Raw genomic sequence first — 20,600 nt, 5'->3', positions numbered from 1 at the left:
TTATTTACTCTTTTGGATAATAGAAGGACTAGGGGGCACTCCATGAAGTTAGCATGGGGCACATTTAAGATTTATCAGAGAAAATTATTTTTCATTCAATGCACAATTCAGCTCTGGAATTTGTTGCCAGAGGATGTGGTTAGTGCAGTTAGTGTAGCTAGGTTTAAAAAAGGTTTGGATAAGTTCTTGGAGGAGAAATCCATTACCTGCTATTAATCAAGATGACTTAGAAAATAGCCACTGCTATTACTAGCATCAGTAGCATGTGATAGACTCAGTTTTTGGAAGCTTGCCAGGTTCTTATGGCCTGGATTGGCCACTGTTAGAAACAGGATGCTGGGCTTGATGGATGCTTGGTCTGACCCAGTATGGCAATTTCTTATGTTCTTGTGAGTAAAACATGGAGCATGAGAAGAGCCTGTGAGTGCAGTGCATGTCTGTATATTATATCTTTGGTCTTTTCTCTGTAGGTATCTCCAACGTGAGTTTAGTGAATGGTAGCAGCCGATGTGTTGGAAAAGTGGAGATTTATTCCAATAAAACATGGGGAAGAGCTCATCCTGATCTATTTGATCATGCGTTATGGGACCTGCCAGATGCTGCCGTGGTGTGCAAACAGCTGGAATGTGGGCCTGCTCTGGAAGTGAGCACAAAGCAGGATCCACATGAAATGAATAACTATAAGTTAAACTTTATTGAAGAAAGCATTATACCTATAGATTTTGGAGAGAGTCTGTCACCTGAAAAAGTAGACATAGAGTATTCACCTTGGGATTTTTTCTGTAGCGGCAAAGAGACCTCCATCTCCCAGTGTGGAACCAAGAGGATGACCCTTCGGCCTTATCATCACATCTATGTGGAGTGCGCAGAGTCAGGTACCAGAATGCACAGATGTTCTGTTCTATTAGAAATGTGACTCTCTGACTGGAAAATCTCCTTTCTAATAATTATTATTTTATAGTTCAAATAGTGCTGAGCAAGATTATTCAGGTGGTTATAATGCGGTCAATATTCAAAGGGTTTGTTTAACATTGGGAGGTACCTGGGCAAAACCCAAGATTTGAATATTTCCCCCGCTCCCAGTTAAACTTTGTCTGTGCAGAAGGTTACCTGCATAATGTTTACTTGGACAAAATTGCCATGGTGGGTAAATCCAGGTAAAGAAATCCCTGACCTAAACATTCCCGGATGATTTTATGTGAATAACTCGGTGTATTCAGTGGAACCTCATCTGTGTATGTTCTGCTGAATATCTGGGTACATTTACATAGTAACATAGTAATAACGGCAAAAAAAGACCAAATAGTCCATTCAGTCTCCCCAGGAAGTTGCTCATGTCAGTAGCTGCTGCTGCATGCAGGTTACCCCATTCCTTCTGTTAAGGGTAGTAACTTCCTTTTAGGTTTCGTGCACCCTTAGGTGTTAGTGCTCTGTTACCACAGGTGGAAAACCACCACTGAGAAACAGTCAGGAATCTCATCTGTATCCAATCGTTTTCCATTGGATACTGACAGCCGGCAGGGCTTAGGCTGGTCCCTGGGTTAGAGGCAGAATCAGTAAGCAGGGGAATGGTCAGAGCAGGTGGCAGACAGTAAGTCCAAAACAGCAAGTCAAATAAACAGGCAAATGGTCAGAGCAGGTGGCAGACAGTAAGTCCAGTAAGCAGGCGAATGGTCGAGACAGGTAGCAGACAGCAGATCTGATAAGCAGGCAAGAGGTCTGAGCAGGCGGCAGGCAGCAGATCCCAGGAGATCAGGCCAGAACCAAAACTGAAGGTAGAGGCAAGAATGGGGAGAGCAGGAACATACGGCACAAAGGACAGCGAGAAGGCACAGACAGGGAGCAAACAGAAGACTGTAGGAGCAAGGTGGGGACAACTGCCCTGAGCTACTAGTGCAGCAGAGAAGATCAGACTCTCAGGAAGCCTGATGCTGAAGCAAAGAGCAGGAAGTGCGATGTCCCTTTAAAGAGCCGCTGCCGCTGACCTCATTCCTCAGGACTTCTGGTAGCAGCTCATAAGGCACGGGTCGGTGGCGTGCACAATCCTGCCATGTGGGGAGGGAGGAGGCTGCTGCTATCAGCGGTGGCATTTGCAGTGGCGAGGGAACATCAGGACCAGGTAAGTCCCGCAGCGGGGACGCGATCTAACACTCCCACTCCATGCAGGTTACCCCCAGACAGGCAGCATCCTGGTTTTCATTTCCATCATCTAGGGATCTCCAATCTTTATCCCAGTCCCTTTTGAATGTGTTTACTGTTTTTATCCGCACCACCTCTTCCAGGAGGGCATTTCAGACTTCCACCACCATCTCTGTGAAGAAAGATTTCCTGATCTTGGTTCTGAGTAGTTCCCATTGAGGTTTCATTTCATGACCCCTAGATCTACTGCTTCCTTTCCAACAGAAAAGGTTTGAGGTCTGTGCATCATTAATACCTTTCAGGTATCTGAAGGTCTGTATCTCATCCCTCCTCTCCTCCAGGTACGCATATTTAGAGGTGTTCTTGCCACTATGGATGTATCACATCCCTCCTCTCCTCCAGGTATATGTATTTAGAGGTGTTCTTGCCACTATGGATGTATCACATCCCTCCTCTCCTCCAGGTACGCATATTTAGAGGTGTTCTTGCCACTATGGATGTATCACATTCCCTCCTCTCCTCCAGGTACGCATATTTAGAGGTGTTCTTGCCACTATGGATGTATCACATCCCTCCTCTCCTCCAGGTACGCATATTTAGAGGTGTTCTTGTCACTATGGATGTATCACATCCCTCCTCTCCTCCAGGTATATGTATTTAGAGGTGCTCTTGCCACTATGGAGGGCTGCTTTGCACCTCTCATGGTATCCTGGTGTGTTGATGACAATCTTTGTGCTTCTTGGTCCTTTTCTTTATTATTTTTATATACTGACATTGAATCTGAGATATCACATCGGTTTACATTCAGGTACTGTAGGTATTTCTCTATCCCCAGAGGGCTTATAATCTAGGTTTTGTACCTGAGGCAATGGAGGGTAAAGTGACTTGCCCAAGGTCACAAGGAGCAACAGTGGGACTGTAACCCTGGTCTCCTGGTTCATAGCCTCCTGCTCTAACCACTAGGCCATTCCTCCTCCCTTATATATAACTATTTATTTAATGTATTTAAAGGTTTTTCTTTACTGACATTCATCAGGGACATCATGCCGGTTTACATAGAACAAGGGTAACAATGTAAGAAACTCAGTTACAAAGAACAGGGGTAAGAGGAACTGGGAGGAATATGCAAGTGGAACAGCGGAAAGGCGGGAGAACGGGAGAATGAAGGCTGGTACAGTGTAGTGTACTAGAGGCAAGTAACAAAACAAGACAAAAGAAGAACTTTGTACATACAACATAATGTTCAGAACGTAGATAGGATGTGTCAGAGAAATTGCACAGTTACACATTACGGGGGAAGGAAAGGAGAGATTAGTATAGGCAGGGGTCAGGGGTAAGCTTGCTTAAATAGCCATGTTTTGAGGGGTTTTTTTTATTTCTGCGCACATTTCTTAGTGCCTTAGGGTTTTTCCTGCCATCTTTTCTGTTTCCTTCATAATGCCTTAGGATGCTGATGCCCCTTAGCCTCTCATGCTGCATTCAAGGGTTCATGCCTCTGCTGCTGGGGTCCTCTTTTGGGGTTTTCTCCCCACAATTGCTGCTTTTTTGCATCTCTGATGATGACTTGGAGGATTCTTAGCACTGCTGGGGCCCTTTATGGAGTCTTAGGCTGTTCCTGCCAATTTTGGTGCCACTTTGCCACAGTCTAGATAACGTGGAACTCTTTTCCGCTTCTGATGATTTCTTCCCACAAGTTTCATGAGAATTGATGAGAAAACCCCCGATTCTGGAGCCCACATTAAGCTGCAATCCTTTTTTAAATATATCCAAAGCAAGAAACCTGTGAGGGAGTCGGTTGGACCATTAGATGACAGAGGGGTTAAAGGGGCTCTTAAGGAATATAAGGCCATTGCAGAAAGACTAAATGAATTCTTTGCCTCCGTGTTTACTAATGAGGATGTTGGGGAGATACCAGTTCCGGAGATGGTTTTCAGGGGTGATGACTCAGACGAACTGAACGAAATCACTGTGAACCTGGAAGATGTAGTAGGCCAGATTGACAAACTAAAGAGTAGCAAATCACCTGGACCGGATGGTATGCATCCTAGGGTTCTGAAGGAACTCAAAAATGAAATTTCTGATCTATTAGTTAAAATTTGTAACCTATCATTAAAATCATCCATTGTACCTGAAGACTGGAGGGTGGCCAATGTAACCCCAATATTTAAAAAAGGCTCCAGGGGTGATCTGGGTAACTATAGACCAGTGAGCCTGACTTCAGTGCCGGGAAAATAAGTGGAAACTATTCTCAAGATCAAAATCGTAGAGCATATAGAAAGACATGATTTAATGGGACACAGTCAACATGGATTTACCCAAGGGAAGTCTTGCCTAACAAATCTGCTTCATTTTTTTGAAGGGGTTAATAAACATGTGGATAAAGGTGAACCGGTAGATGTAGTGTATTTGGATTTTCAGAAGACGTTTGACAAAGTCCCTCATGAGAGGCTTCTACGAAAACTAAAAAATCATGGGATAGGAGGCAATGTTCTTTCGTGGATTACAAACTGGTTAAAAGACAGGAAACAGGGAGTAGGATTAAATGGTCAATTTTCTCAGTGGAAAAGGGTAAACAGTGGAGTGCCTCAGGGATTTGTACTTGGACCGGTGCTTTTCAATATATATATAAATGATCTGGAAAGGAATACGACGAGTGACGTTATCAAATTTGCGGATGATACAAAATTATTCAGAGTAGTTAAATCACAGGCAGACTGTGATACATTACAGGAGGACATTGCAATACTGGAAGATTGGGCATCTAAATGGCAGATGAAATTTAATGTGGACAAGTGCAAGGTGTTGCATATAGGGAAAAATAACCCTTGCTGTAGTTACACGATCTTAGGTTCCATATTAGGAGCTACCACCTAGGAAAAAGATCTAGGCATCATAGTGGATAATACTTTAAAATTGTCGGCTCAGTGTGCTGCAGCAGTCAAAAAAGCAAATAGAATGTTAGGAATTATTAGGAAGGGAATGGTTAATAGAACGGAAAATGTCATAATGCCTCTGTATCGCTCCATGGTGAGACCGCACCTTGAATACTGTGTACAATTCTGGTCGCCACATCTCAAAAAAGATATAGTTGCGATGGAGAAGGTACAGAGAAGGGTAACCAAAATGATAAAGGGGATGGAACAGCTCCCCTATGAGGAAAGGATGAAGAGGTTAGGGCTGTTCAGCTTGGAGAAGAGACGGCTGAGGGGGGATATGATAGAGGTCTTTAAAATCATGAGAGGTCTTGAACGAGTAGATGTGACTCGGTTATTTACACTTTCGAATAATAGAAGGACTAGGGGGCATTCCATGAAGTTAGCAAGTAACACATTTAAGACTAATCGGAGAAAATTCTTTTTCACTCAACACACAATAAAGCTCTGGAATTTGTTGCCAGAGGATGTGGTTAGTGCAGTTAGTGTAGCTGGGTTCAAAAAAGGTTTGGATAAGTTCTTGGAGGAGAAGTCCATTAATGGCTATTAATCAATTATACTTAGGAAATAGCCACTGCTAATAATTGCATCAGTAGCATGGGTTCTTCTTAGTGTTTGGGTAATTGCCAGGTTCTTGTGGCCTGGTTTTGACCTCTGTTGGAAACAGGATGCTGGGCTTGATGGACCCTTGGTCTGACCCAGCATGGCAATTTCTTATGTTCTAATGCAATCCTTCCCCCATTCATTTTAATGAAAAACAAACAATGAATCAAACAAATAATATATATTTTTTTCTTTTTGAAATTAATGAAACCAACTGAGTTCCCATGACATGAATGACTGAGCCAAAAAATTATTTTTCTTCTGCTCATCCCTTCCTAATTTCCACTCTAACCTCTCCACTCACAGGATGAGATAATTGTTCCTCTCTCCGTATAAATGTATCAGACTTCTTGTCATGTCTTGTCCTTATCAGGTGTTTCTGGAATGAGGCTGGCAATACTGCAGTTACAATGAATTGTGATGAGTAGGATATCAGACTTCTTGTCGTGTCTTGTCTTTATCAGGTGTTATCGGAGTGAGGCTGGCAACAGTGCAGTTACAATGAACTGTGATGAGTAGGATATCAGACTTCTTGTCGTGTCTTGTCGTTATCAGGTGTTTCTGGAGTGAGGCTGGCAATACTGCAGTTACAATGAATTGTGATGAGTAGGATATCAGACTTCTTGTCGGGTCTTGTCGTTATCAGGTGTTTCTGGAGTGAGGCTGGCAATACTGCAGTTACAATGAATTGTGATCAGTAGGATATCAGACGTCTTGTCATGTGTTGTCTTTATCAGGTGTTTCTGGAGTGAGGCTGGCAATTCTGCAGTTGTAATGAATTGTGATGAGTAGGATATCAGACTTCTTGTCATGTCTTGTCTTTATCAGGTGTAATGGGAATGAGGCTGGCAATACTGCAGTTACAATGAATTGTGATGAGTAGGTATCAGACTTCTTGTCATGTCTTGTCTTTATCAGGTGTTATTGGAGTGAGGCTGGCAATACTGCAGTTACATTGAATTGTGATGAGTAGGATATCAGACTTCTTTTCATGTCTTGTCTTTATCAGGTGTTATCGGAGTGAGGCTGGCAATACTGCAGTTACAATGAATTGTGATGAGTAGGATATCAGACTTCTTGTCATGTCTTGTCTTTATCAGGTGTTTCCGGAGTAAGGCTGGCAATACTGCAGTTACAATGAATTGTGATGAGTAGGATATCAGACTTCTTGTGATGTCTTTTTCTTTATCAGGTGTTATTGGAGTGAGGCTGGCAATACTGCAGTTACAATGAATTATAATGAGTAGGATATCAGACGTCTTGTCATGTCTTCTCTTTTTCAGGTGTTTCTTAGGGATGTGCAGAGGGACGCCATACGTTGCATTCGTGATTCGGATTCGTCGGGGAGCAGATACGTTGCATTCGGCCGTATGGCACCCCGATGCATTAATACGGCGATTTCTATTCGTGTCCCAGCTAAAATTAAAATTAACTACACCCCCCCACCCTCCTGACCCCCCCAAGACTTACCAAAACTCCCTGGTGGCCAGCGGGGAGTCCAGGAGCCATCCAATGCACTCTCACACCCTCGGTGCCTATTTCATTATGGCTCCGATAGCCTTTGTCAAAGGGGCTACGTGTGCCATTGGTCAGCCCCTATCACATGGTCATCGGTGCCATCTTGTGCTCCTACCATGTGACAGGGGCTGACCAATGGCACCGGTAGCCCCTGTGACATAGTATGGGCAAAGGCTATCGGTGCCATTTTGATTACTGGCATCGGACGGCCGGAGTGCAGGAGGTCGCTCCCGGACTTTTGGCCAACTTGGGGGGGCGTCCTGACCCCCACAAGACTTGCCAAAAGTCCAGCGGGGGTCCGGGAGCGACCTCCTGCACGCCAGCTGTCCGATGCCAGTACTCAAAATGGCGTAGATCGCCTTTGCCCTCACTAAGTCACAGGTACCGAAGTTCGGCCCCTGTGACATAGTGAGGGCAAAGGCGATCTGCAGCCAGTGTTCAAAATGGCACCTATCGCCTTTGCCTTCACTATGTCACAGGGGCCGACCATCAGTACCTGTGACATAGTGAGGGCAAAGGGGATCGGCACCATTTTGAGTACTGGCATCAGACGGCCGGCATGCAAGAGGTCAATCCCAGACCCCTGCTGGACTTTTGGCAAGTCTTGTGGGGGTCAGGAGGCCTCCCAAGCTGGCCAAAAGTCCCTGGGGGTCCAACAGGGGTCCGGAGCAACCTCCTGCACTCCGGCCGGCCGATGCCAGTACTCAAAATGGCGCCGATAGCCTTTGCCCATACTATGTCACAGGGGCTACCGGTGCCATTTGTCAGCCCCTGTCACATGGTAGGAGCACAAGATGGCCCCAATGGCCATGTGACAGGGGCTGAACAATGGCACCGGTAGCCCCTGTGACAAAGGCTATCGGTGCCATGATGAAACCGGCACCAAGGGTGTGAGTGCAGGGGATGGTTGCCGGATCCCCCGCTGGACGACCAGGGAGTTTTGGTAAGACTTGAGGGGGTTCAGCAGGGTGGTGGGTTTGTTTAAATTTTTATTTAGCTGGCCGTATAATTCTGGGAAGATTCATGTATTCGTGGAGAATCACGATACGTTTCGCTTCCCCACGAATACTACGAATAGTGCAATATACGTTGCGGATCGCCAATATGGCGAAAACGAATGTACACTCCTAGTGTTTCTGTAGTGAGTCTGGCAATACTGCAGTGACAATGAATTGTGATGAGTAGGACATCAGACTTCTTGTCATGTCTTCTCTTTATCAGGTGTTTCCGGAGTGAGGCTGGCAATACTGCAGTTACAATGAATCATGATGAGTAGGATATCAGACTTTCTGTGATGTCTTGTTTTTTTCAGGTGTTTCTGGACTGAGGCTGGAAAAACTGCAGTTACAATGAATTGTGATGACTAGGATATCAGACTTCTTGTCATGTCTTTATCAGTTGTTATCGGAGTGAGGCTGGCATTATTGCAGTTACAATGAATTGTGATGAGTAGGATATCAGACTTCTTGTCACGTCCTGTCTTTATCAGGTGTTATCGGAGTGAGGCTGGCAATACTGCAGTTACATTGAATTGTGATGAGTAGGATATCAGACTTCTTGTCATGTCTTGTCTTTATCAGGTGTTATCGGAGTGAGGCTGGCAATACTGCAGTTACATTGAATTGTGATGAGTAGGATATCAGACTTCTTGTCATGTCTTGTCTTTATCAGGTGTTATCGGAGTGAGGCTGGCAATACTGCAGTTACATTGAATTGTGATGAGTAGGATATCAGACTACTTGTCATGTCTTGTCTTTATCAGCTGTTTCCGGAGTGAGGCTGGCAATACTGCAGTTACATTGAATTGTGATGAGTAGGATATCAGACTTCTTGTCATGTCTTGTCTTTATCAGGTGTTATCGAAGTGAGGCTGGCAATACTGCAGTTACAATGAATTGTGATGAGTAGGATATCAGACTTCTTGTCATGTCTTGTCTTTATCAGGTGTTATCGAAGTGAGGCTGGCAATACTGCAGTTACATTGAATTGTGATGAGTAGGATATCAGACTTCTTGTCATGTCTTGTCTTTATCAGGTATTATCGGAGTAAGGCTGGCAATACTGCAGTTACAGTGAATTGTGATGAGTAGGATATCAGACTTCTTGTCATGTCTTGTCTTTATCAGGTATTATCGGAGTAAGGCTGGCAATACTGCAGTTACAATGAATTGTGATGAGTAGGATATCAGACTTCTTGTCATGTCTTGTCTTTATCAGGTGTTATTGGAGTGAGGCTGGCAATACTGCAGTTACAGTGAATTGTGATGAGTAGGATATCAGACGTCTTGTCATGTCTTGTCCTTTTCAGGTATTTCCGGAGTGAGGCTGGAAATACTGCAGTTACAATGAATTGTGATGAGTAGGATATCAGACTTCTTGTCATGTCTTGTCTTTATCAGGTATTTCCGGAGTGAGGCTGGGCAATACTGCAGTTACAATGAATTGTGATCAGTAGGATATCAGACTTCTTGTCATGTCTTGTATTTTTCAGGTGTTTCTGGAGTGAGGCTGGCAATACTGCAGTTACAATGAATTGTGATGAGTAGGATATCATACTTTTTGTCATGTCTTCTCTTTTTCAGGTATTTCCGGAGTGAGGCTGGTGGATGGAGGCAGCTCCTGTGCTGGCAGAGTAGAGGTTAATTACAATAACACCTGGGGCACTGTCTGTGACTACAGATGGGACATAGAGGATGCTGCAGTGGTGTGTAGAGAGCTGGGGTGTGGATCTGCTGTGGAGGCCCCACGTGGTGCTCATTTCAAGTCTGGCTCTGGTCCGGTTTGGCTGAAGGCAGTTTTCTGCAGTGGAAATGAAACTCATTTTTCTCAATGTGGATCGGTGATGACAGAACATTATCCATGTGACCACAGCCAGGATGCTGGAGTCATCTGCTCAGGTAAGAGAGGTTTCATTTATGCAGGAGAAATATAATCCCAGATGGACCAGGCATAGACAAGATCACTGGTCAAGGGTTTAATCTCTCCTACCTGGACTGTGAAACAGGGAAAATAATTATACATCTTCCAATATTAAAGCCTTCAGCATGTCAGCTGGCATTGGGTTTTCTTCTCTCTCAGTCTCTCTCTCTGTGTCACTGTGTGTGTGTCTGTGTGTCTGTCTGGGTATGTGTCTGTCTGGGTGTGTGTGTCTGTCTGGGTGGGTGGGTGTGTCTGTTTGTCTGTCTGGGTGTCACCCAGACAGACACACATACCCAGACAGAGACACACACACACACACCCAGACACACACACACACACCAGACAGACAGACAGACACACACACACACATACCCAGATAGACACACACTCACACCCAGACAGACACACACATACACACACCCAGACAAACAGGCACACACACCCAGATAGACACACACACACATACCCAGACACACAGATACCCAGACAGACACACACATACACATACCCAGACACACAGATATCCAGACAGACACACATACCCAGACAGACACAAAAGCACACCCAGACACACACACACACCAGACAGACACACACACACACACACACACACATACCCAGATAGACACACACTCACACCCAGACAGACATACCCACCCACCAGTGTGTCTGCCTGGGTGTGAGTGTGTGTCTATCTGGGTATGTGTGTGTGTGTGTGTGTTGTCTGTCTGGTGTGTGTGTGTGTGTGTGTCTGGGTGTGTGTGTGTGTGTCTCTGTCTGGGTATGTGTGTCTGTCTGGACATCTGTGTGTCTGGGTATGTGTATGTGTGTGTCTGTCTGGGTATCTGTGTTTCTGGGAATGTGTGTGTGTGTGTGTGTGTGTAACTGGGTGAGTGTGCCTGTTTGTCTGGGTATGTGTGTGTGTGTGTGTGTGTCTGTCTGTCTGGTGTGTGTGTGTGTCTGGGTGTGTGTGTGTCTCTGTCTGGGTATGTGTGTCTGTCTGGGTGACATCCAGACAGAGACACACACACACACACACATACCCAGATACACAGATACCCAGACAGACACACACATACACATACCCAGACACACAGATACCCAGACAGCACACATACCCAGACAGAGACACACACACCACACCAGACAGACAGACACACACATACCCAGATAGACACACACTCACACCTAGACAGACACACACACTCATACCCAGCAAACAGGCACACACACCCAGACAGAAACACACACACACATACCCAGACACACAGATACCCAGACAGACACACATACCTAGACAGAGACACACACACACACACAGACACACACACACACCAGACAGACAGACACACACACACACACACATACCCAGATAGATACACACTCACCCACCAGTGTGTCTGTCTGGGTTTGAGTGTATGTCTATCTGGGTATGTGTGTGTGGGTCTGTCTGTCTGGATATCTGTGTGTCTGTGTCTCTGGGTATGTGTGTGTGGGTCTGTCTGTCTGGTGTGTCTGTCTGGGTATCTGTGTGTCTGGGTATGTGTGTGTGTGTGTGTGTGTCTATCTGGGTGTGTGTGCCTGTTTGTCTGGGTATGTATGGGTGTGTGTATGTGTGTGTGTGTCTGGGTGTGTGTGTGTGTCTCTGTCTGGGTATGTGTGTCTGTCTGGGTAGCTGTGTGTCTGAGTATGTGTGTGTCTGTCTGTCTGGGTGTGTGTGCCTGTTTGCTGGGTATGTGTGTGTGTGTGCCTGTTTGCTGGGTATGTGTGTGTGTGTGTGTCTGTCTGGGTGTGAGTGTGTGTCTATCTGGGTATGTGTGTGTCTGTATGTCTGGTGTGTGTGTGTGTGTCTAGGTGTGTGTGTGTGTCTCTGTCTGGGTATGTGTGTCTGTCTGGGTATCTGTGTGTCTGGGTATGTGTGTGTCTGTCTGGGTATCTGTGTGTCTGGGTATGTGTGAGTGTGTCTGTCTATGTGTGTCTGTCTGTGTGTCTGTCTGGGTGTGTGTGTCTGTGAGTCTGTCTGGGTATGTGTGTATGTCTGTCTGGGTGTGTGCGTGTGTCTATCTGGGTATGTGTGTGTGTCTGTCTGTCTGGGTATGTGTGTATGTCTATCTGTCTGGGTATGTGTGTGTGTCTGTCTGTCTGTCTGTCTGAGTGTGTATGTGTGTGTGTGTCTGGGTGTGTGTGTCGGATTGTCTGTCTGGATGTGTGTATGTGTGTGTCTGTCTGGGTGTGTGCATGTGTCTATCTGGGTATGTGTCTGTCTGGTGTGTGTGTGTGTCTGGGTGTGTGTGTATGTCTCTGTCTGGGTATGTGTGTCTGTCTGGGTATCTGTGTGTCTGGGTATGTGTGTGTGTGTGTCTGTCTGGGTGTGTGTGCCTGTTTGTCTGGGTATGTGTGTGTGTCTGTCTGTCTGGGTGTGTGTGTCTGGGTATGTGTGTATGTCTGTCTGGGTGTGTGCGTGTGTCTATCTGGGTATGTGTGTGTGTCTGTCTGTCTGTTTGGGTGTGTGCATGTCTGTCCGTCTGGGTGTGTGTGTGTCTGTCTGTCTGGGTATGTGTGTGTGTGTGTGTCTGTCTGGGTGTGTGGAACAACTCCCCTATGAGGAAAGACTAAAGAGGTTAGGACTTTTCAGCTTGGAGAAGAGACGACTGAGGGGGGATATGTTAGAGGTGTTTAAAATCATGAGAGGTCTAGAACGGGTAGATGTGAATCGGTTATTTACTCTTTCGGATAGTAGAAAGACTAGGGGGCACTCCATGAAGTTAGCATGGGGCACATTTAAAACTAATCGGAGAAAGTTCTTTTTTACTCAACACACAATTAAACTCTGGAATTTGTTGCCAGAGGATGTGGTTAGTGCAGTTAGTATAGCTGTGTTTAAAAAAGGATTAGATAAGTTCTTGGAGGAGAAGTCCATTACCTGCTATTAAGTTCACTTAGAGAATAGCCACTGCCATTAGCAATGGTTACATGGAATAGACTTAGTTTTTGGGTACTTGCCAGGTTCTTATGGCCTGGATTGGCCACTGTTGGAAACAGGATGCTGGGCTTGATGGACCCTTAGTCTGACCCAGTATGGCATTTTCTTATGTTCTTTCTTATGTTCTTATGTCTCTCTGGGTGTGTATGTGTGTGTGTCTGTCTGGATGTGTGTGTCTGTTTGTCTGTCTGGATATGTGTGTATGTCTATCTGGGTGTGTGCTGTGTCTATCTGGGTATGTGTGTGTGTGTGTCTGTCTGTCTGTCTGGGTATGTGTGTATGTCTGTCTGGGTATGTGTGTGTGTGTGTCTGATTGTCTGGGTATGTGTGTGTGTCTGTCTGGGTGTGTGTGTCTGTTTGTCTGTCTGGATATGTGTGTATTTCTGTCTGGGTGTGTGCTGTGTCTATCTGGGTATGTGTGTGTGTGTGTCTGTTTGTCTGTCTGGGTATGTGTGTATGTCTGTCTGGGTATGTGCGCATGTCTATCTGGGTATGTGTGTGTGTGTCTGTCTGTCTGGTGTGTGTGTGTGTCTGGGTGTATGTGTATCTCTGTCTGGGTATATGTGTCTGTCTGGGTATCTGTGTGTCTGGATATGTGTGTGTGTCTGTCTGTCTGTGTGTGTGTGTCTGTTTGTCTGGGTATGTGTGTGTGTCTGTCTGGGTGTGTGTGTCTGTGTGTCTGGGTATGTGTGTGTCTGTCTGTCTGGGTGTGTGCGTGTCTATCTGTCTGGTGTGTGTATGTGTGTGTGTGTGTGTGTCTGTCTGTTTGGGTGTGTGCGTGTCTATCTGTCTGGTGTGTGTATGTGAGTGTGTGTGTGTGTCTGTCTGTTTGGGTGTGTGCGTGTCTATCTGTCTGGTGTGTGTATGTGTGTGTGTGTGTCTGTCTGTCTGTCTGGGTATGTGTGTGTGTGTGTGTCTGATTGTCTGGGTATGTGTGTGTGTCTGTCTGGGTGTGTTTATCTGTCTGGATATGTGTGTATTTCTGTCTGGGTGTGTGCTGTGTCTATCTGGGTATGTGTGTGTGTGTGTCTGTTTGTCGGTCTGGGTATGTGTGTATGTCTGTCTGGGTATGTGCGCATGTCTATCTGGGTATGTGTGTGTGTGTCTGTATGTCTGGTGTGTGTGTGTGTCTGGGTGTATGTGTATCTCTGTCTGGGTATATGTGTCTGTCTGGGTATCTGTGTGTCTGGATATGTGTGTGTGTGTGTGTGTGTGTCTGTCTGTGTGTGTGTGTGTGTGTCTGTTTGTCTGGGTATGTGTGTGTGTGTGTGTCTGTCTGGGTGTGTGTGTCTGTGTGTCTGGGTATGTGTGTGTGTGTGTGTGTGTCTGTTTGGGTGTGTGCGTGTCTATCTGTCTGGTGTGTGTATGTGTGTGTGTGTGTCTGTCTGTATGGGTATGTGTGTGTGTGTGTGTATACCTGCAATGAAATTCTTCGAAGCATCACATTTGAAGACCTGTCCTCTTGGGGATAGGTTTTCAGAGAAATACATAGGTTTATGCATATAAGTAGCCATAGTGTGGGCCAAATGTATTTTCATCAGTGCTAAGGTCTGCAGGTGCTCACAGCCATACCTGGGAACTCTCTGGATTTGATCCACACATGCAGGAAGGAGGAGTCCCATCAGCCATGGTGGCCCTAAGGGGGACGTTGGTACCGCCAATGGGTTTGGGGTGGGGAGAGATAGTGAGTGAGTATGGGAGAAGGATATTATGTGAGGTTGTTTGTGTGTGTATGTGTGTGTGTGTGTGTGTATATATATATATGTGAGGAGGCATATGTGTGAGGAAGGGAGTCTGTATGAATGGACGAATGTGTGGACGTATGTGTGGAGGGAAGGGAATGTATGTGAGAGAACCTGTGTGTGTATGAGAATTAGCAAAATGTGAGTGAGCATGTATGTGAAAATGATCATGTATGTACATGAAAGAGCATGATAGTGAACATTTATTTATTTTTTATTTATTTAAATTCTTTTAATATACCGATGCTCAAGACCAGGTCTTATCGTACCGGTTTACAATAAACTAGGGGGAACCAGTTAACAGAGAAAGCAAAAAGTTACATTATAACAGGGAAAGTGGAACTAGGCTGTTAGAGAAAAGATAGGTTAAACAAATTCTAACTGGAGAGAAGGGCAAAAGCAGGAGAGGGTGCTTACAATGTAAGAATTATGTACAAATTTACATAGTGTATATGAATTAAGCAATTAGTCAAGAAACAGTTCCTTTGAGTTGCAGAAATGGACGCAACCGTGGGGTATGAGACTGTGTGGGTGACCCTGAGGCTTCTTCAAGAGTATGCTTGGGCGAACAGCCAAGTTTTTAATTTTTTTCTGAACGTGAAATGGCAATGTTCCTGGTGGAGATCTGGCGGGAGGGAGTTCCAGTAATGCGGACCAGCAATTGATAGTGCTCATTTTTCAATAGAGTTGTGAAGAACGGATTTTTTGGGGGGAACCTGGAGGGAATCTCTATATGCAGATCTGGTGGGTCTTGCAGAGGAGTGTGGTTTGAGAGGTATGGTAAGTTGGAGCGAGGATTCTTTAAATAAGGTTTTGTGGATAATAGTAAGTGTCTTGAAGAGAATTCTGTAGCGAATGGGTAGCCATTAAAGTATTTTTAGAATCGGGGTGATGTGGTCCATGCGGCGGGAGTTTGTAAGGATCCTGGCTGCAGCGTTTTGCAGCATTTGAAGAGGTTTGGTAGAAGAGGCCGGGAGACCAAGTAACAGCGCATTACAATAGTCAATCTTTGAGAATAGTATGGCTTGAAGGACCGAACGGTAGTCGTGAAAGTTAAGGAGAGGTCTTAGCTGTTTTAATACCTATAGTTTGTAAAAGCCTTCTTTGGTGGTGTTGTTGATGAATTTTTTAAAGTTCATTCTGGAGTCTAGGAAGGCTCTGAGGTCTCTCACTTGATTTACTAGGGGTGTGTTAGTATTGATAGCTAGCATGTTATTATCATTGGGTGAAATGACTAGCAGTTCAGTCTTGGAGGTATTGAGAACGAGGCAGAGACTTGTGAGAAGGAGGTTGATGGTGTGGAGGCAGCTATTCCAGTAGTTTAGAGTGTCGGAGACTGGTTCCTTGATCGGGATTAGGATCTGCACGTCGTCCGCATAGATGTAGTATGTGAGGTTGAGGTTATCGAGGAGTTGGCATAGGGGGAGAAGATATATATTGAATAGGGTCGGCGAGAGCGAGGAACCCTGGGGAACTCCTTGTTTGGCAGCTACAGGGTGAGACTCTTTGTTGGTTATTTTTACTTTGTAGTATCTGTTGCTTAGAAAGGATTTTAACCAGAGGAGTGCAGCACCTGAGATACCTATTTCCATCAGACGGTTGATGAGGATTGTGTGGTTCACTGTGTCGAACGCTGCCGAGATGTCTAGCAGAGCTAGAAGGTATGATTGACCTTTGTCGAGACCCAACAGGATGTTGTCAGTTAATGAGAGTAGGAGAGTTTCTGTATTTCTGCATTTCCTGAAACCGAATTGCGATGGATATAGGATGTCGTGGGATTCGAGGTAGTCTGTGAGTCTAGTGTTGACCAGTTTTTCCATTAGCTTGGCTATGAAAGGTAGGTTAGCGATAGGGCGAAAATTTGTGGGGTTAGATGGGTCCAGGTTGGGTTTTTTTAGTAAAGGTTTCAGCGAGGCTGTTTTCAAAGCATCTGGGACTGTTCCGTTTGTGAGTGAACAGTTTATGATGTCGGCCAAAGGTTTGGCGATGATGCTAGGAATTGTAAGAAGGAGTTTGGTCGGGATTTGGTCTATTGGGTGCGATGAGGGCTTAATTTTCTTGATGATAGATTCTATTTCCAGGGAAGATGTGGTATCAAAAGATTCTAGGGACCGTTTGTGTGTCGATGGGGCGTGGTTTTGGTCCGGTGGAGGCTGGGAGTTGTGAATGGGGTTAGGAATGGGGTTGTAGGATGTTAGCGGGGTAAGTAGATTTTTTATTTTGTTGTCGAAGAAGACTGCCAGCTCTGCAGATTTGTTGTGTGCTTCTTCTTCCGGGATGATAGGAGGAATAGGGGTGGTGAGTGTGGCAACATATGAGAAGAGTGTTTTTGGGTCGTATATGAAGCCGTGTATTTTTTTGGTGTAGAAGTCTCTTTTTGTACGAAGAATAGTGGTCCTATAGTAGCTCATAGTGGATTTGTAGGAGGCCCGTGCAGTATTAGTGGGGTTCTTCCACCATTGTTGTTCTTTATGTTGAAGGTTTTGTTTAAGTGTTCTTAATTCTGATGAGAACCAGGGTTTTTTGTTAGTACGGGCAGGATCGATACTTTTTGATGTCAAGGGGCATATTTTATCAGCAGCTGCGTGAGTGATGGTTAGCCATGAGTTCATGGCGGTGTCCGCATTTGTGAAGTCCAGGTTAGTTAGTTCCTTGGTGAGCGTGTTGCTGAGAGTTTCCATGGAGCATGTTTTTCTAAATTGGATCGTGGATTTGGTGATGTTGTTGGTGGGTTTTTTCTTTATGGATATTTCCGTTTCTATAATTGAGTGATCTGACCAAGGGATGGGGGTGCAAGTAGGAGGAGCAGTGGTCGAGATCGGATCATTCATAAATATTAAATCTAGTGTGTGTACTGCTTTGTGCGTGGGTTTGTTAATAATTTGTTTAAAGCCCATGGCCATGAAGGATGAGAGGAGGGCTTCGCAGTTGGCTGAGGGAGTTGGGGAGTCCACATGAATGTTGAAGTCTCCTAGCAGGATCGCTGGTGAGTTGGTAGTGATGTGTTTGGCTATAAGTTCTATGAGGGGTAATGGGTCGGAGTCTAGGAGCCCAGGCGGGGCATAGATGAGGCAGATTTGGAGTTGATTGGATTTGAATAGCCCAATTTCAAGTTTAGTTGAGGTTTTAATTGCATGCTGGGTTAGTCTAAGTTCTTTTTTGGCAGCTAGCAATAATCCTCCCCCTCTTTTTTTTGTTCTAGGGATAGAGAAAAAGTCGTAAAGTTGTGTCGCTAATTGGTTGATTAGTGGTGTGTCCGTGTTTTTTAACCATGTTTCAGTTATAGCACACAGGTCCGGTTGGGTGTCCAGTAGGTAGTCGTTGAGCAAGTGAGATTTGTTTGATAGAGATTGGGAGTTGAGGAGAGTTAGTGTGATTAAGGATAGGCCGAGGAATTGGGTTAGAGGGGAGATCATGATGGGGATCAGGGATCTCTTAGCGTTGTATCTTGGGAAAGAGTGAATTAACTCTGTTGAGGGATGAGTGCGGGATGATAGGGATAGGGAAGGTTTGTATCATGTTGATTAACTGGCTAGGCTGGCTGACTGCTAGAGAGGCTGGTTGACTGTTGGAATGGCTGGTTGAATGCTGGGTGCTGGATTCTGGAGTGGCTGGATGAATGCTGGATGCTGGAGTGGTCGGATGAATGATGAATGCTGGGTGCTGGATGCTGGAGTGGCTGGTTAAATGCTTGGTGCTGGATTCTGGAGTGACTGGATGAATGCTGGATGCTGGAGTGGCTGGATGAGTGCTGGGTGCTGGATTCTGGAGTGGCTGGATGAATGCTGGATGCTGAATGCTGGGTGCTGGATGCTGGAGTGGTTGGATGAATGCTGGGTGCTGGATGCTGGAGTGGCTGGATTAATGCTGGGTGCTGGATGCTGGAGTGGCTGGTTGAGTGCTGGATGCTGGAATGGCTGGATGGATGCTGGATGCTGGAGTGGCTTTATGAATGTTGGGTGCTGGAGTGGCTGGATGAATGCTGGGTGCTGGATGCTGGAGTGGCTTGATGAATGCTGGATGCTGGAGTGGCTGGATGAATGCTGGATGCTGAATGCTGGGTGCTGGATGCTGGAGTGGCTGGTTGAATGCTGGGTGCTGGATGCTGGAGTGGCTGGATGAATGCTGGATGCTGAATGCTGGGTGCTGGATGCTGGAGTGGTTGGATGAATGCTGGGTGCTGGATGCTGGAGTGGCTGGATTAATGCTGGGTGCTGGATGCTGGAGTGGCTGGTTGAGTGCTGGATGCTGGAATGGCTGGATGGATGCTGGATGCTGGAGTGGCTTTATGAATGCTGGGTGCTGGAGTGGCTAAATGAATGCTGAGTGCTGGATGCTGGAGTGGCTTGATGAATGCTGGATGCTGGAGTGGCTGGATGAATGCTGGATGCTGAATGCTGGGTGCTGGATGCTGGAGTGGCTGGTTGAATGCTGGGTGCTGGATGCTGGAGTGGCTGGATGAATGCTGAATGCTGGAGTGGCTGGATGAATGCTGGATGCTGAATGCTGGGTGCTGGATGCTGGAGTGGCTTGATGAATGCTGGATGCTGGAGTGGCTGTATGAATGCTGGATGCTGAATGCTGGGTGCTGGATGCTGGAGTGGCTGGATGAATGCTGGATGCTGAATGCTGGGTGCTGGATGCTGGAGTGGCTTGATGAATGCTGGATGCTGGAGTGGCTGGATGAATGCTGGATGCTGAATGCTGGGTGCTGGATGCTGGAGTGGCTGGATGAATGCTGGATGCTGAATGCTGGGTGCTGGATGCTGGAGTGGCTGGATGAATGCTGGATGTTGAATGCTGGGTGCTGGATGCTGGAGTGGCTGGATGAATGCTGGATGCTGAATGCTGGGTGCTAGATGCTGGAGAGGCTGGAAGAATGCTTGAGGAGAACTGCTTTAGGGCGGTAGGATTAATTGGAGAGGGTGGATTGACAAAAGATGGCGCGGGTGGCTTCTGGTTCTATGTGTTGGTGCGCACGAAGGGGCGCACAAAGGGGTGGGCCCCTTTGTCGTGCTCCTTAGGCCCGCGACGCCTGCAGCCGTTTTCAGCCCTTTAAAGGGCTCTGGGGAGGCGTCGGGGCTTCCGGGGAGGGCTTAGCGGTGCCCTTCCAATTGCTGCTTCCTTCTGGCGCCTGGTTTTAAATTTGCCGCATTTTTTTTTTTTTTTTTTTCTATTTTTTGCTCACCTCGGGGGCCTTGCAAGAGGCTTGTCCCTGGTCCACCTCCCCTGACCCTGATGGGCCGACGCCGACCGCGCGGGGAGGGCCGACCCGAACCGAGGGGGCAGTGCAGGGCAGCGGCGCCGAAGAAAAGTATATGTACATACACACACATACATGTGTGTGTATGTACACATACTTTCTGACCTGACTCCTCACACCTCCCTTCTCCAATTAATTGATGAAAATCTTGGGTAACTGTAAATTGAAAGTTAGATTTATGCTCATAGGGCCAGATTTTAAAAGGGTTACGTGCGCCAGGCCTATTTTCAAATCAAATTTGAAGACCTGTCCTACTGGGATATGTTTTCAGAGAAATGCATGGGTTTATGCATATAAGTAGCCATAGCGTCCCATTAAAGGTATAAGTGCAATAAAGGATGCTTTATGGGTATTCCAGGAGTAGTGTGTAAATATTTTATAAGCACAGTCCATGCATATATTATACAGCATATGGGGTGAATTTTAAAAGAATTGCTTGCGTTAAAAGGCCCATTTGTGACCAGCTCTGTAATGATTGTGGACCCTTGGTGCTTTGGGGA

General features: G+C 45.9%; 1 protein-coding gene across 1 annotated transcript in view; it reads left to right on the top strand.

Moving 5' to 3' along the window:
* The window catches only part of LOC115073505 (scavenger receptor cysteine-rich type 1 protein M130-like), an 81,419-nt gene that overhangs the window by 38,727 nt on the left and 22,092 nt on the right, over window positions 1-20,600 (top strand). The window contains exons 3-4 of the mRNA XM_029571977.1: window positions 471-875; window positions 9,776-10,090. Coding sequence (XP_029427837.1) covers window positions 471-875; window positions 9,776-10,090 — 720 coding nt within the window. The remainder of the gene's footprint in view (window positions 1-470; window positions 876-9,775; window positions 10,091-20,600) is intronic.

This window comes from Rhinatrema bivittatum, chromosome 1, assembly GCF_901001135.1.
Source record: "Rhinatrema bivittatum chromosome 1, aRhiBiv1.1, whole genome shotgun sequence".
In the NCBI taxonomy this organism is placed as follows: domain Eukaryota; kingdom Metazoa; phylum Chordata; class Amphibia; order Gymnophiona; family Rhinatrematidae; genus Rhinatrema; species Rhinatrema bivittatum.
Note: the sequence above shows the minus strand (reverse complement) of the source record. Positions and strands in the feature narration are given on the sequence as shown.